This window comes from Alosa sapidissima, chromosome 13 (genome assembly GCF_018492685.1).
Source record: "Alosa sapidissima isolate fAloSap1 chromosome 13, fAloSap1.pri, whole genome shotgun sequence".
Taxonomy (NCBI): Eukaryota; Metazoa; Chordata; class Actinopteri; order Clupeiformes; family Clupeidae; genus Alosa; species Alosa sapidissima.
The window spans coordinates 5,410,832-5,426,035 of record NC_055969.1 but is presented as its reverse complement, the minus strand read 5'-3'; the positions used below and the strand labels follow the sequence as shown (position 1 = coordinate 5,426,035).

General features: G+C 43.8%; 1 protein-coding gene across 4 annotated transcripts in view; it reads left to right on the top strand.

Moving 5' to 3' along the window:
• The first annotated feature begins 1,277 nt into the window (after positions 1–1,277).
• zgc:113162 (uncharacterized protein LOC553743 homolog) overlaps positions 1,278–15,204 on the top strand; it is a 42,195-nt gene continuing 28,268 nt past the window's right edge. For 3 of the 4 annotated variants that reach the window (XR_006021785.1, XR_006021786.1, XM_042060246.1), the window contains exons 1-3: positions 11,057–11,511; positions 11,674–11,870; positions 13,695–13,816. Coding sequence is in view for 2 of the 4 variants with exons in the window: in XM_042060246.1 (XP_041916180.1) it covers positions 11,457–11,511; positions 11,674–11,870; positions 13,695–13,816 (374 nt within the window). In the remaining 2 variants the exon portion in view is untranslated. Of the gene's footprint in view, positions 1,450–2,060; positions 2,170–11,056; positions 11,512–11,673; positions 11,871–13,694; positions 13,817–15,204 lie in introns of those variants that run through there. The other variant, XM_042060247.1, reaches the window with a different exon arrangement.

Sequence of the window (15,204 nt, the reverse complement as noted above, 5' to 3'; positions counted from 1 at the left end):
TTAGTACAAGGCTAATTTTAGCCCCTGGTTAAACAACTGTCAGTTATGCTACCCATACATAAGAAGACTTTAACAAGATTTGATAAAGATTCTTGAAAGGTTGGAGTCTTTTAACTAATGCCCCCCCCCCCCCCCCCCCCCCCCCAAATCAAGCTTTAGGCTACTCAAAAGACTACACTCTTTCAAGAATATTTCCCAAATGTTGTCAAAAGTCTTCTGGTGTAAGGATGGCTTTAGTTACCTACTATTCAACATAGCGCCTAGTGATGAAGCATGTACTGCATGAATTCACCACTAGAGAGAGTTGTAGCTCAGTCCAGATCCTAATACAGTGCTTGTAAGCATGCTTCATTTAAGCAGCACTATGTAAGTTTTGGTCTAAAGATCTAGCTACCTAAAAGGCATGCGAAACCTTGCAAAACGCCACCCAAAGCCTTACTGGCACTGCTAGCTTGCTGTGTCCTCTGGCAATATAGTCAGCAATGTGATGCGGTGAAAGGTTTTCTTTCTCCATGTTCACAGTGTCCCAGCCTGGAAAAAGGGCATCTTGGATGGCTGATGGGAACAACACATGTTTATCTGTCCTTCACATGACCATATGGCCTACCACCAAAATAATATTGAAGACAAATTGCCTGATAAAAGCATCTCAACAAAAAGGCAAAATATTGCAAAGCAATTAGAAATTGTGCAGCTCAGCAGTGAATCGGCTGTATTTAAAGTTGTGAGATGCATTTTTTAATTACATTACATTTTGAATTACATGATCTAGTTTTATTGAAAATGTAGCCTATGTCTACAATGACCATATTAGACAAACAAAGATGCAATGTGAACTTTAAATTCTGCAAAACTTTGCATGCTCCAAAATTTGAACATTTTCAACTAGAGAAACGTGATGACTCTTTTTAAAGTCTGTGTGGTAGGTTCAGACTTTTTTCTTTCTTTCTTTTTTATTTTTAACTTAGGCTATGAAGAAACCAACATAGCCTATTTCAAAATATCAAGCGACTGTTCAAAATCAGCACTAACATACACTAACTAGACCTTCATACCACGACGACCACCACCACCAATGACAGCATCAACAAAACCAAGACACGATAGATAAAACATAATACAACATGGCTCTAAATTAAGTTGTCTACATCTGTTGATAGCGCAAATACACCTTGTGCGTTCCCAAGGCAACTGATCTAACATCTCCTAGCTCAGTGTATGATCCAAAGGCGCGGAACAGCAGGGAGCGCGCTCATTGGTCAGCTGAAGCTGAGGATTGAACGCTTTTCGCTACAACGGCAGTGGAGTCCGCGGTTAAGCCACGGAAACATTACAGTCACCAAGAATTTAGGCTATATTGTAGCGCTTATAACTTTACCAAAACACTGGAGCCGTTGTCATCGATAAAAGGATTTCCTGCCAGGGACTGTTGCATTTCACACCATTACTGTAAGTAGACGATAGACATATTTAGAGAGAGCTTGCTATGGATTCGTTTGGAAGACTGTTGCTTTATTTTGATTCCTAGATGTCTTTAAATGCTAGATGACAATATCGTTGGCTAGGATATAACCTAAATATTTTACCTTTTATCCGCTGTATTTTAGTCTAATGGGCACGAATCCGTTTTAGTAGATTGCAGCAAATAACTGTAGCGTATGCATATGCAATGTAAACATTCCGCGGTGAGAGATTATGTTTCCCCCCCCCTACATTCAACGGAAGCTCTAGGCCTAGGCTACTACATCACCGTGTGTCAATAAAAGTGGTTAATGTTATATTTTCTGCAGTGGGACAAATCTCACCGTGGGGTTAAGCATGGCCCTCTCAAATGTTACACACTGACTCACAGGCTGTTTCTGTGTGTTGTAAAGTGTTTCAACAGGTTGTGCAGTGTATTTCCATGCCACCACTTGTTCAGCTTCAACTGTTGTGTGTTTGTCTGTGCGTGCGTGTGTGTGTGCTTTGATTTAAGTTGCCACGCTTGATCATAATCACTGTTATTGGTGTGTGTGTTTGTATATGTGTTTAAGCATCTGTGTCTGTGTGTGGTTTTTCAGTCGCTGTATCGGGACCCCGCTTGTGGCTTGGCTTCTGTATGTGTTTGTGAGTTCTGCTCCCCTCGCCATCTTCCGAAGATGCATATGAACAGCCTGCTGAATCGTTGGAGTAAGTAGCAGCAACCCTCCCCACAAAAAAGAAAAGAAAGAATAAAAGCCTGCTGCCAAACCGACAACTCCCTTTCCTTCCCTCTTTCCAGCCCTACCTGTGTACTTTTCCGTGCTTCACAGACATTGTCTGCCATTTTAATGTAGCTTTTCTTCATTAAGTGTAAGGAGACAGTGAGATAAAAGTTATTTGTCTTTCTGTCATGTAGGGCAGGTCATATTATGCACTGTGCACTATTGCATAGACAAGCGTGTTTACTGATATGTGATGTGGTGATGTCTATCTGAAGGGGCTAATGACTTTCTGAGTGCTTGCAGTTAAAAAAGAAATGTGGGTTGTATGAATGGTCCACTCTTAAATTAGATGTTATGTCAGTAGCTTTCTCAGTATAGTCTGAAGAATGAAAATTACATAACTCAAGTGAGTTCACCGCGTCCGCTGGTGCACGCCAACTAACAGAATAAGAACATTTAGACAGAAAAGAAAAACCCACATCAGTTTTGTAATGTGTACATAAATAAGAACAATACTCCTGAAAGACTGAGGGACGACTGGTTATTTTTTTATTTCCAAAGTAGTGGGCCAATTCTCCTCAGCCTTTTTGTTGCAATTTTCTCATGTAAGTATAGCAGTGTATCTGATGATCAGCTCCAATTCATTTTTTTTTTTTTAAATTAATAGGGAGTGTGGAACATTTGTGACTCAGCCATTTTGGTGCCACCTTTTCTACTGACTCACCTCAACACCTCATCCATCCCCAGGATGGGCTCCTGCCTGTGTTTGTTTGTACTAGGGGAACTGTGCAAATGTTAGCTGTGTTTGACAAGACAAGGAGGGTCAAGGGTGTTTTTTTTGTTGCTGCCATGCATTGCCTCTGCCCTGGAACACAGTGGACAGATAGATGCCGTAGAGGCTTACAGGTTGTGGAGATGGAAAATAAAGCGGCAGGGCTTCTCATAAATCAGTTATTTATACCGGGGAATACAGGACTGACCGACATTAGATAGAGGGGCAGATGGGCTGTTAGACAGTGAAAGAGGAAATTACAAAATATCATTTATTGGCAGGTATCAGTTTTCCTATCATGGCACACTACACGGCTCTTTTAAGTTTGTCATGCGACATATTGGAAGAAAATCTGACAAGTCAGATAGTTTTTTAGTGACAGTTTGCAAAGTCTATATATACTCTGGTGTTGCTTGGCACTTTACCGTAGTGAGATCCTGAGTGTGTTTGTTCACCGATGTGGTTTACTGGTAGGAACGTCCTTAAGAGTGAGCTGTATGTGTGAATTCTGCGGGCGCATGTCACTGCTGTCCTAAGTTACGATAAGCCACTTTCAGTTGTCTGAGAATTCTCCCTCTTTTCTATCTGCCAGTACCAACACTCTCTGGCTTTTGGTATCTCTCTCTCTCTCTCTTTCTCTGCCAGTCAGGACAGTAGGAAATGTCCAGTGTTACCCCAGTGTTACAGGGAGTGCCAGTGTCAGAGCGTCAGCCTCAGTGAAAGAAGATTTGCCCATCATGCTGGTCAAGAGCTGGTCTGCTGTTGCCTCTTTGCGCACGTGTTTGGGATGGGATGGAAGTATGGTCTATTAGTCCCCTGCATGTGTTTGTAGGTGTAGGAGTGATTTGTATACCCTCACTGTGTGTGTGTGTGTGTGTGTGTGTGTGTGTGTGTGTGTGTGTGATGCTCTGTCCATGTGCCAGACTCTGAATGGTGAGTGTACAGAGGTCACCCACGGTACCTTGTGCTCTGAAGCCCTCTGCTCGGAAACAAAGCAAAGGGTGAACAAGGAGACTGATTCATGTACAGTAGGCCTTATTGCCCAGAGTTAGCAGTCCGTGGTGTGGAGGGTTGACACGCAAACTGCATATGAGTGCCTCATCTCATGGAAGGCCCCTCACTTCCATCACTGTCACAGGGGAATTCAAAGTCTACAGGCCGTACTACAAAAGAAACAAGTTGCAGTGTTTTTTAGAACTTGAGGTTTGTCATGGGTTCATCGAGTACAGAGCTGAGTAGGTACACCATGTGACGGAAATGTATCCTTCAGAGGGGAAGGAACAAAAAAATGTCAACAATGTAATAGCCTTTATTGTCAGGTGTCACAAATGTCCTAGGAATGGAATGACTGATGGTGTTAACTGCTTCTTCAGAATGCTGTAGCACATACTGGGGGAAACAAAGTGGCTTAAAAACAAATGACAAACTATGGCAATGTTCCCAAGTTTACTGACATTCATGAAGCTACTTGTCAGCTAGTGCAACTTTTTTCACACCATGCTTTATTTAGCGAGTGGATTGTTTACAAAGGCTAATTGCTATCTAGCAAAATGCTAAGCTTTGAATAATATCTTTTATTCACATCACCGGTGTACTGTAGCTACTCACGTGATGGTCAGTAGCATAATCTCAGATTGCCACCCTGATTGCACTTTTGAACTTCTCTCCTGGGCTCTCTGACCATGTTTCTGTACAGCACGTGAGGTTGAGAATGCTGGCCGCCTCCTTTTGATGGAGCGCTAGTTGACGTCAGATACAGCAAGGCCCCTGAGCCCCTTTAGCATGTGAAATGTCACAGGGTGGTGTGGGCCCAGGTGGGAACAAGAGGAGTTTGTTTCTGAACTCACGTACCTGATTGTTTTTTACTATTGGGGTGTGCTATTCAGAGTCTGTGATGTGTGACGATGCATTTTTTTCAGATGTTTTTGTCAAAAAAGCACAGTTAATCCTTCTTTATCTTCCGAATCTTCTTTAATACAAAATATGTGGTGGTTATCCAATTATCTTCTTGAAGGATTCAGTCATTTGTTTGCACTTGTTTCAGTTGGGTGTGAGTCCTAATGTCTTAATTCTAGTGTCCAAGTCCTAATTCTGTCATAATTCACATAATGGTATACTTATACTTAATACTTATTCTCACTAAGCTCAAAGTGGGTGGTGCTGAAAGGCTTTTGTTCTGTTGCAACTGAGAATGAAATATATATATATATATATATATATATAAAGAATATTGCTCAAACAACGTTGTAGACCCTCTAACCATCCCCTGGCTCAGGCTGGGATTTTTAATGAGTGGAAAGGTACTCTAGCCTCATAAATGGGCTGTTGTTGGCCAGTGTTGTCCTGAGTTTGTTTACAGTGCTAGCTCAGGCTTGGGTGTGAGGGTAGAGAAAAGCCAGTGGAGCGGCCGTGTGGTGTGCAGGATGTGTAAATTATGCAGTGGTCCTGATCCTTGGCTTTAGACAACTTATTCCAGTCATTCACGAGCCCCAAAGAAGTCCACTGGGGCGAGGTCTTCCAGGCAAATGGATTTCAAATAAATGCCCGATTATGGAGGAGGCCTATGCATTGCATGTGGGGGGGCACCATAGCAGTTTTAAACAAGTTTAAATTTTAAACTCTTTAGCATGAGTTATAGAAAGAGAGTGTGTTTAACTGATGGAAACTGATGGTTCTGATTTGAGGCTATTTATCCTCTTAAGATGTATGTCAAGCCTTTGTTTTAGCCTAGGGGTTGTGGAGGAAGTTAATTGACTCTATAATTAGTGATTTCAACTTGGCAAATGGTTCTGTCTTACTTTTTCTATTCACTCTCTTTCCTTCCCCTGTCCCTCATATATGCTCTGCCTCTGCCCAGCAGAGACATGCACACTACACTTGGGAGATCACTGGACCCCACACAGCTATCATCACGTTTGGTAACTCAATAAAGGTAAACTGAGAGAGCAGAGATCTGCATGAGAGGGAGAGAGAAAAAAGAGAGGGAGTGAGAGAGAGACAGAGAGAGAGAGAGAGAGAGAGACAGACAGAGACAGACAGAGAAAAAGAGCACGAGCATGAGAGTGCTCACTTTACACTAAATAATTCACTGCTGGACCCAGAGAGTGAAGATTAGATTTTGTTTTGTTCTCTCTGCCTTGTGTGATTCACAGCAGGAGTGCGAACAAGCCCCCATTCCATCAAAACACAGCCTCATATGGGTCTGCTTCATATTAGAACCAATTATTTATTTCATTCAGTTTTGACCCGAAATTGCACTGAATTGTAAAATGTTATTTGCCACTGAATAAAGCAGTCATTGTGTCAGATGGTGATTGTGATTCTTTCTTTTTTTTCTAAGAGCATGAGCAAGTGTTATGAAACGAGGTGGAGGAGATTGTTGGATTGTCTGCGGATGGCAGATAGCCCTCTGTGACCTACAGAAGCTTAGCGCTGCTTCATCCACCATTGTATTATTCTCTCTCTATCTCTTCTCTCTCTATCTCCCTCTCTCTCTCCCTCCCTCTCTCTCTCTTCCTTTCTTTCTCTCTGCGTGCTAGAAGTTAATGTATGCTCCACAACGCCCACCTTCAGCCCTGCACAAGCATGGCTTTGGAGGCACCGGGACCCACACAGGCACGTAGTCATGAGCACAGAAGGCAGGTTTTGCTGTAATTGAGCACCATACATCCCACACAGCTGCAGTGGAACTTCTGTAAGAGTGCCTCTGAGGTGGTAACTTAGGTCTACACGGAAGAAAGGACAATTATGTTTTAGGTGAAAACACTATTTTTTTATATCGTTTTGAGTGGAATATCGGCAAACTTCAATGCATGAAAAGGAGAAAACGTGTGTTTTTGGAAGCATAGCTATTGTTTTTACCAGGCCACACATGTGAATTGATCGAATTTGACACCAGGCACAATGAAGCCGCAGTGGTGTCAGGTGGATGTGTTGAAAACTATAACGTCACAGTACATTTGAGATGAAAGGAGGACTTGCTGTGTGTGTGTGTGTGTGTGTGTGTGTTTGAGGTGAGGCAGGAGAGAGAAGGTCATTTACAAGTGTGTGTGTGTGTGTGTGTGAGAATCTGCATCTTTTGTATCAGCATCTTTACGTTTGCTGCCCAGAATGGTTGAGGCGGATAGTCCTGCGTCATTCCGACACCAAGAGTGTTTGGTTGCAGTGTTCCTTGACCAATATCATCTTACAATCTTTACAGTGACGAGCAACTTGTTTACCAGTCCCTAACTGGTAGCTGATTTTTGAATAGGTAGATTTGGCATAGAAAGTGTTTAAATGTGTCATAGTCAGTTGACTAGATCGGGCCTGCAAAAAAGTGTTCCAATTGGTCGCGGTCGGTCGGTTAAGCACCAGTTGGCTGATTCTCAGAAGGGAGAGGGATTTTATCTGTGCCATCTGCTATCACTCCATCTCCGCTGCAGTGATGGATGAGTTCATGTCGGTCCGCGCTGCATGCGGTGATGAGAGTGCAGTGCTGTTGAAATGGGCATCTGATGGGCTGCCGAGTTGACCCTCAGACCCACGCTAGAATATTCTACAGAGTGTTTGCTGGAGTATTGGGTGGGCAGCTAAGGGAAGGGAGGGAGGTGAGCCACAGGGAACAAAAACACTTCTCTCCTCTCCTCTCTCTCTCTCTCTCATAAACTCTCTCTCTCTCTCTCTCTCATAAACACTCTCTCTCTCTCTCTCTCTCTCTCTCTCACTCAGTGTCTCTCTCTGTCCTTTGCTCTTTCAATCCCTCATTTTACCCTGAACTGTAATGACTCTGGACTCTGGATTGGTATTTAAGTATGTTATCTAACACTTAACTGCACATATAGACTAATTCTACATCCATTTCCCCTTGTTTTGCTGAATGCGTCATTCTTGCATTTTTTTTTCCCTTTTTTTTTTCCCTTTTGGGATAAGCTGTTCTGAGCAGAATTCTAGTCTGTATGCTTAAAAGTGGCAAAGTCCAACAAATCAGCTCCCTTTAGCAATCCCTCTCATCCTGGTGTGTAACAATGAAAAAGAAGAAGATGATGATGATGATGATGTCACGACTTATCTCCTATGATTCAGGCAGATGTTTGATGGTAACCGTATTGGTGGTGAAGACGACGGGATGATGTCATCGCTCATCTCTCTGTAGCTGAGGCAGCTGTTTTGGGTGGTTTTGTAACTGTTAATGTGCTTGTCTGACAGAGTTGACTCTGGAGGTCGGATTTAGGGAAATGGGCTCATTGATGGGATCTGGGAGAATTAAACTGGGCCGTCACCAAAGAGAGCCAGGCCTGAGGCTGAGGTAATGAACCCAAAGTGTAGCCGTTGGCCCAGAGAGGAGGGGGAGGCGGGCCGGCCTCGTCGAGCTGGCCGGTGCTGAAAAGGTTGGAAGGTCAGCCTTTGTGTGTGTGTTCGCAAAATGCTGCTGTGATGTAACAGCCTGCAGGCACGCGGCAGCCAGGCGTGTTGACAAATATACGAGGGACACAAACATGCACGCTCACACGCGAAAACACGCTCACACACAAATATAGGGGGGTTGCATGCTTTCACCTCGTCCTCACTTTCTGGAAGTGCTTCTTTCTTCATTAATTTAGTAATTAGGCCAAATTGTGGCCTAAAATTGTTGAACAATGGCTAATCACATTAACATTCAGCATTTGAGAAAAAGAGGCAGGAGATTGTTGTAAAGCGATGTTACAGTATGTCATGAGAACACAGCCATTTGGGCCCCATTTGTTTGCCAAGTTATGCACATACAAATTATTTAGTCCTTACAAACTATGTGGACCACAGCATGTTATTTGTCGCATAACTGTGAAATTGTTATTTTCATGATGCTGTTTTGCAGACCAGTGACCGCGATAGCAGAGTAGGCCAGAGTCTGAATAGTGAGCTCATGTTTACTGGTGACTTCATCTCAAACCTCAGGAGCTGTGGTTGACATGTGGGTGTGTGTTTGTGGTTTGGAGACGAGGAAGGGGGGGGGTACCACCACTTATATACAGGAAACCTGATAGATGAGCTAACTAGAGCAACCTTCTTATAGCACCCAGGTCATGCTGTCAGAGCTCCAGGCATAGCTGGGCAGAGAGGGGTGTACGGTGGTGGGGACGGCATGCTAGAAAGCAAGAGAGGACAAACTGACCAAACGAGTGTGCTACATGCACACATGCAATGTGACCCTGCTGTTTGATCTGAGCCTGGCTGAGTGTGTTGAAACTGTATACAAAAGCCCTCACGCTACAGGGGACGGAAACAATGGGATACTGATGTCACGTTTGTGTGTTGCTTCTGTTTGCACATGGAGATATGATGCAGTAGTAATGTAGAGTCCAGTGTATTGCAGTGTTGGTCCATGTTTGATTTTATATGATCAACATCAAGCTCATATTCATACAGTAGGTTTACCACAAGCCTATTTTGATTATTATGCCAATCACTTACCAAAACATGAAGAGTGACGATGATGTCATCACTTAATGATGATATCGGTATTATCACTGTTGCTATGACTAATATATTTGCAAATAGCCGTGAACTAATTACGCACCTTCAAGCAATGTAAATGCATATAACATTTTTATGAGAGGGTGGGAACCCAGAGAGGAAGGAAGGTGTTTATATAGAACGCAGGAGCAGAGTGTAAAGGTCACTTAGCAAGGTTCTCATAACCACAGTTCTGGGATTACCACCTGCCACCTCCCTGTATTTTTAGCCTTGAAAAATAATGCTCCAAAACTGATCCAAGGCCTGCACTGGGGTGCCATTTTCTGCATTGGGGTGTGAAGTCATTTAGGGACGACACTTCCAGTCAGAGAGTGCCCTCTGTCTGGGGCAGTGATGACCTCTCTCTGGGCTGGAAGTGTGTGTCAGAGAGGTGGTCTCCAGACCCAGGGACAGTCGGGCCAGAGTTCATTCGGGTTCACTCTCTCTCTCGGTCAGGTGATGGTGGGCAGCGGCCCACAGACTAACCCAGGGCAGGTGTGTTTTCTGGGCAGAACCCAGGGTGTCTGTCCATGCTGATGAATGCCAGTGTGGTTCCTGCACTAAGCCAGCTGTGAAATTGTTTTCCTTAATATATCTGGACATCTCGGCCTTGATTCCCAGGAGAGAAAGACTGCGCAGTGCATGAATAACATTCCCAGGTGTCCTCGGTGATGCGGTTTGGTTAACAAACCCATGACGGCACATTTTTCCAGCTTTGCATAACATCTATGTAACATATTTTCTGAGGTTTTAAAACGGAAAATAAACAATTAACAGAAGTTGCCCTACCTCTCCTGATACACTCGTAGAAAACCCAAAAAAGGAAATAAACATGAGTCATTTTTCTGTCAGCAGAGTTGTTATTGCGCTGAGAGAGAGGGAAGACCGAAGCAGATTCACTTGCCTCTGACAGACAGCTCTGTTTTGTCATTTTGTTTTTATTGTTGTCTCAGGCATGTAAACATAACAAAAATACGTCTCTTTTAAGTGACAAACTAAAGGAAGATTGTGAATGTGGAATGACAGTTGAGTTTTGAGTCAAAACAATGTCTCTTCCATGTCTGAGCAAATGTTTTTGAGCTGGCATGCCTATTTTCTGCTTGAAGTTTGTTTTCACCCTGAATTTATTTTTGCACTCACAATGTTATTTGCCAAATAATGGACTAGGTTTAAATTATTAACTGTTTGTGTTGCTAGAATTTAGGCACACAAGCTCCCCTTCTTTTTGTTTATTAAAGATACACCAAAAATAAAATTTCGAGCCTTAAGCTCTTCATCAGACTTTAACTTTTTTATCCGGCACCTACTTTTGGATGTGCGCATGTTTTGTTGCTAGAATTTAGCATTTTTAAAATGTCAGCAGCACCTGTATTTCAAACCTCTCTGGAGAGGAGCTGCAGGAAGACATTTGTATATTCCTTCCCTCTCTTTATCTGATGTATTTTTGTAAACACCCGCATTGTTGTTGTCCCCGTCATGCGATCTCCCTCCATCTCTTGAGCGTTCGTCTCCTACTTTTCCATCGAATGGGGGCCTTCTGCGCACAAGGGGCCGCTCGTGCAACAGTTTCCACCAATTACCCTGCCTGTGGCTGACGCTTTTAGAAAAGAGCGGAAACAATGGCCACAGCATTGACGCTCAATTTTCCCCCCGTGAATCAGTGGCGCATGAGACAAGCGGAGCAGGAATTGAGGAACTGAATATTTCTGGAAGGCCCTCATTGTGCACAAGCTCCTCTAAACCTGCAGTGTAGCTCTGGAAGCTGCAGTGAGAGCACACACACGTGTCAGATCGGGTTATGCAATAAGTAAAACCTGCAATCATCTGTCACTGACAGACTGTAGAATTCAAACGGTGGGACATTGAGTCGAGTTTCGGGATTTGGTTGCAGGATAGTTTGCGCGTCAGTGGAAGAATCCAAGCAAAGGGAAAGGTATATGCCGTTGGTGAGACACTTTTGAGACCAGTACTTTAGAGGAATCTTAACGGTGGATTAACTGAGCATTGGTTTGTGGCAGAAGACGTGCATGTTGCTGTTTGTTGAGTCTGTGAGAAGAGACGAGGGTGTCAAAGAGAAAGCAGGTACAGTAGATCAAGTCCTAAGAGTGCCTAAGAGTGTATCCATGTTTTTATGAGAAAGAGCAGGCCTGTGTGTGTGTGTGTGTGTGTGTGTGTGCTAGTGACCTATTGTAACCCTCCTGCCTCTTTTTTTTTGGTCACCTGCCCCCTTCACCCAACCTGCAGACGAGATCTCCAGGATGTGCGAAGTGGATGTGGTGGCCTCGGAGCCACAGAGCCCCACGCTCCTGAGCGAGTCCACGGACAGCTACTGCCAGGTGGACCGCTGGCACCGCCTCCGCACCACTGTCCGCAAGCTCGATTTCTGGGAGGACTTCAGCGCTGAGCTCATCGGCTCTGGCTTCTTCTCTAAGGTTTACAAGGTACGCATGCTATGACCTACTGCTTTGGTCAGGACACCTGACAATGGGACACTGGGATATGTAGTGTTAATGAGGAAGGCCTATTAACAAAATCTTCTGTTGTATTCAGTTCCATAGGAACCAAACGATCCATTGTTTTGGTTTGGGTTGCATAATAGCTCAGTGCCATGGAGAAATCTATTCAAATGACTTGACAATGGCAGACAGAGGGGGCATAAATGGCCTAAATAGCCAAATCAAAAAGAACCCTCCTGTTCCACATGTTCAGGCATGCATAAGTAACAGTCAATGTTGTCATGTATCCGGGCAGTTCAGTCGAGGACACAAAAACAATTACAGATTACAGAGAAAAACAAAACATAACAACAACAAAAAAAAAAAACAGGCGTGCTGTGGTCTTTCAACTGTATCCACAGCCTGTAGCATGAAAAGATATCTATATATATATATATATATATATATATATATATATATAGAGACAGAGAGAGAGAGAGAGAGAAAAGAGAGAGAGAAGAAGTTGGCAAAGACAAGAGTCGTCTTTGTCAGGATATCTTTGAATGAGTGTCACACCTCTGGTAATACCCACAGCAGACGTGCCAAAGCCAGGGTAATTATACGACTAACATGCCCTCTCATGCACACAAATTACCCCCAACATCAGATCGGTCTCCGCCCAAAGGGCACACAACGGTGTGTAGGGTGAGATAACTGCCATCCATGTAAACCACCACAGTGAGATAAGCGATGAGATATTCTTGTGTGGCTTGCGAAGACATTATCTCATTTGTTTCCGTAATGGTAATCAAAACAGTGATTATCTCTTCGCTCTCCTTATTGTCCGTGATCCAGGGGAATGATTTCCACCCTTCACCTAATGGCTTGGAGCGCTGTAGGAATCAATCTGTAACTGAAACCTGAGAGTTTCAATCTCGAGACGTCTTTTTGTTAGACAAAAATCTGTTTGCCGTTTCGCATGGCCGCTGCATCTGTGGCATTTACTTGTACAGCATAGCAGAGATTATCAGATAAACCATCACATACTCCTTCCCCCATTACCGTGACTTCTCACCAGAACAGGTCAGACGGCTGGGCTGGGGCCGCCGCGGGTCATAGTTGAGCCAGGGCTCTGAGTCGTCTTCCTGCTATTGTTGCCTCGTGTGTGTGCTCTGGAATGCCACTACAGATTCTGTCCCGGATAAGCATTGTCAAGAGTGACAAGCACTGTCGCACACCAAAACAGAATCTGATGTATGGCGGAGCACTTGGCTGTGACGGTTCACACAGACTGGGCCAAGCAAGTGCATGCCAGGGGATGCCAGAGAAAGAGAGAGAGAAAGAGAAAGAGAGAGAGAGAGAGAGAGAGAGAGAGAAAGAGAGAGAGAAAACAAGAAAAGAAAGAACATGGTGTACAGCAGAGCATGTTTGGCTTGTTCAAGAGGCGGAACATCATTAAATGTGCTGTCACCTCATTCCAGACATTGGGAATCGCTGTTTCTATGTATCAGATTTTTCCTCTTGGCTTTGTTCCATTTGGATTCCATTCATGTGACAGAAGCACTGTATCAATGACAGGTGAACACGGTCATTCTAAAGGACATTTCAATTCAATTCATTTCAATTCAGTACAGTTTTGTTTATGTAGCACCAAAACATAACAATGCTCAAGGCACTTTATATAGAGCACAGCTTTAACATTAACCCTGACACTACTGAAAATAAAGCCATAGTTTTATATTAGCGCTGTCCTCTGTCTCACTTGCCAACAGCCCATTCACCTCATTTCATGGACTCATAATCTGAAATCTGTGGTTGTCTCTTGCCCAGGTGATGCACAGTACCACACGGAAGGTCACGGTGGTAAAGATCTACAAGAACGACGTGGACCAGGACAGCATAGTCCGTGAGATCAGCCTGCTGCAGAAACTCTCTCACCCCAACGTCATCAGGTGGGCCACCCACAAAACGTCTACACCTGTCCCCCATCAGCCTAGACTAAGGGCCTGTCCACACGGAGACGCTTTTTAGGTTAAACGCAGAGGTTTTGCTTCGTCTTGGCCGAGCGTCCAAACGAATTCTGTAAACGCACTGCCCGAAACCGCACTTTTCTGAAACCTGGTCCCAGAGTGGAAAAATCTGAAACCGTAGCCCATTTGAATTCGTTTAGACAGCGAAACCGCACATCCTGCTTGCGTATCGATGATGTCATCGCCACACCTCAGCTGCCCTGGACTTGCACTTATATTGCCTAACAATACTAGTTTTCATACATGACATTACCTACGATTACACTCCGTAAGATAAATATCACAACTGGTGCTGCGCAGCGCCGATAGCGTATGACTTGGTGGACTGAACATTGTTTTTCCCGGTGTTTTTTTATGCATTCTAGCTACTGTCAGTGACGCGAGAGAACTTAAGTTATTAGGAAAGTGCGGTGTAAGTTTAGGCTACATTAATTTGTGCGTAGTGCCAGTGTCATTCATTTATTTTACATGTCTTACAACATATATAGGCCTACATGCATTCACAGTCGAGTGAAATCAGATATAAGCATACAAAGATGGTAGCACACTGCAAATGCGCGATTTGATGCAGGCAAACATATTGACTGTTACTAACAAAGGTTTTATAGCAATATTATAAATGTGGCGACAGAATAGCCTAGAACTTGGGTAAGCCTTGCGTTTAGTAGCCTAATTGCGGTGATAGCCAAAATTAATGTGAATCACGGACTATCCTACAACCAAAGAAAGTAAAGGTGATTAGTAGGCCTACCTGCGTTAGCCAAATGAAGGACGGGACTGCACCCTTCACAAACCGTAAAATAAAGTTTATTAGTTTTACAGTTGACTACAGTTGACAGTTCACCATCAGTCCACACAAACAATTCTGGTTTCCTTGCACTAGCCATTTCGTCGTAGCCTATTCTGTCTGTTTGTAAAGCGCAAGTTTTGGTCAATTTCTGTAAAGAAACAGTGCCACCTATAGGCCTGGGGTATGAAGTAACGTGTTGAGTCGTGTTGAGATGGATCCGTTTGGACGCAAATATTCTTGATACGGTTCCAGGGAAGACGGAGGGAAAAAAGATCGGTTTGGTACGTGTGGACTAGGCCTAATGCTCATGATATTCCTGTCAATTTCAGCAGCGCAAACTAGCCTGAGGTTCAATGTAGTCAGAAGGTTTTTCACAGCGTCCTTAAGTCTGTGTTTACGTAACCCTAATCTATATGCAGCTTCATGACCCTCGGCATTATAGATGACTCAGAGCTCCATGAGCACACTGCCTTCCCTATCTTTTACAGCAGCATGGTGTCTTAACAGCCATTGGGTATCT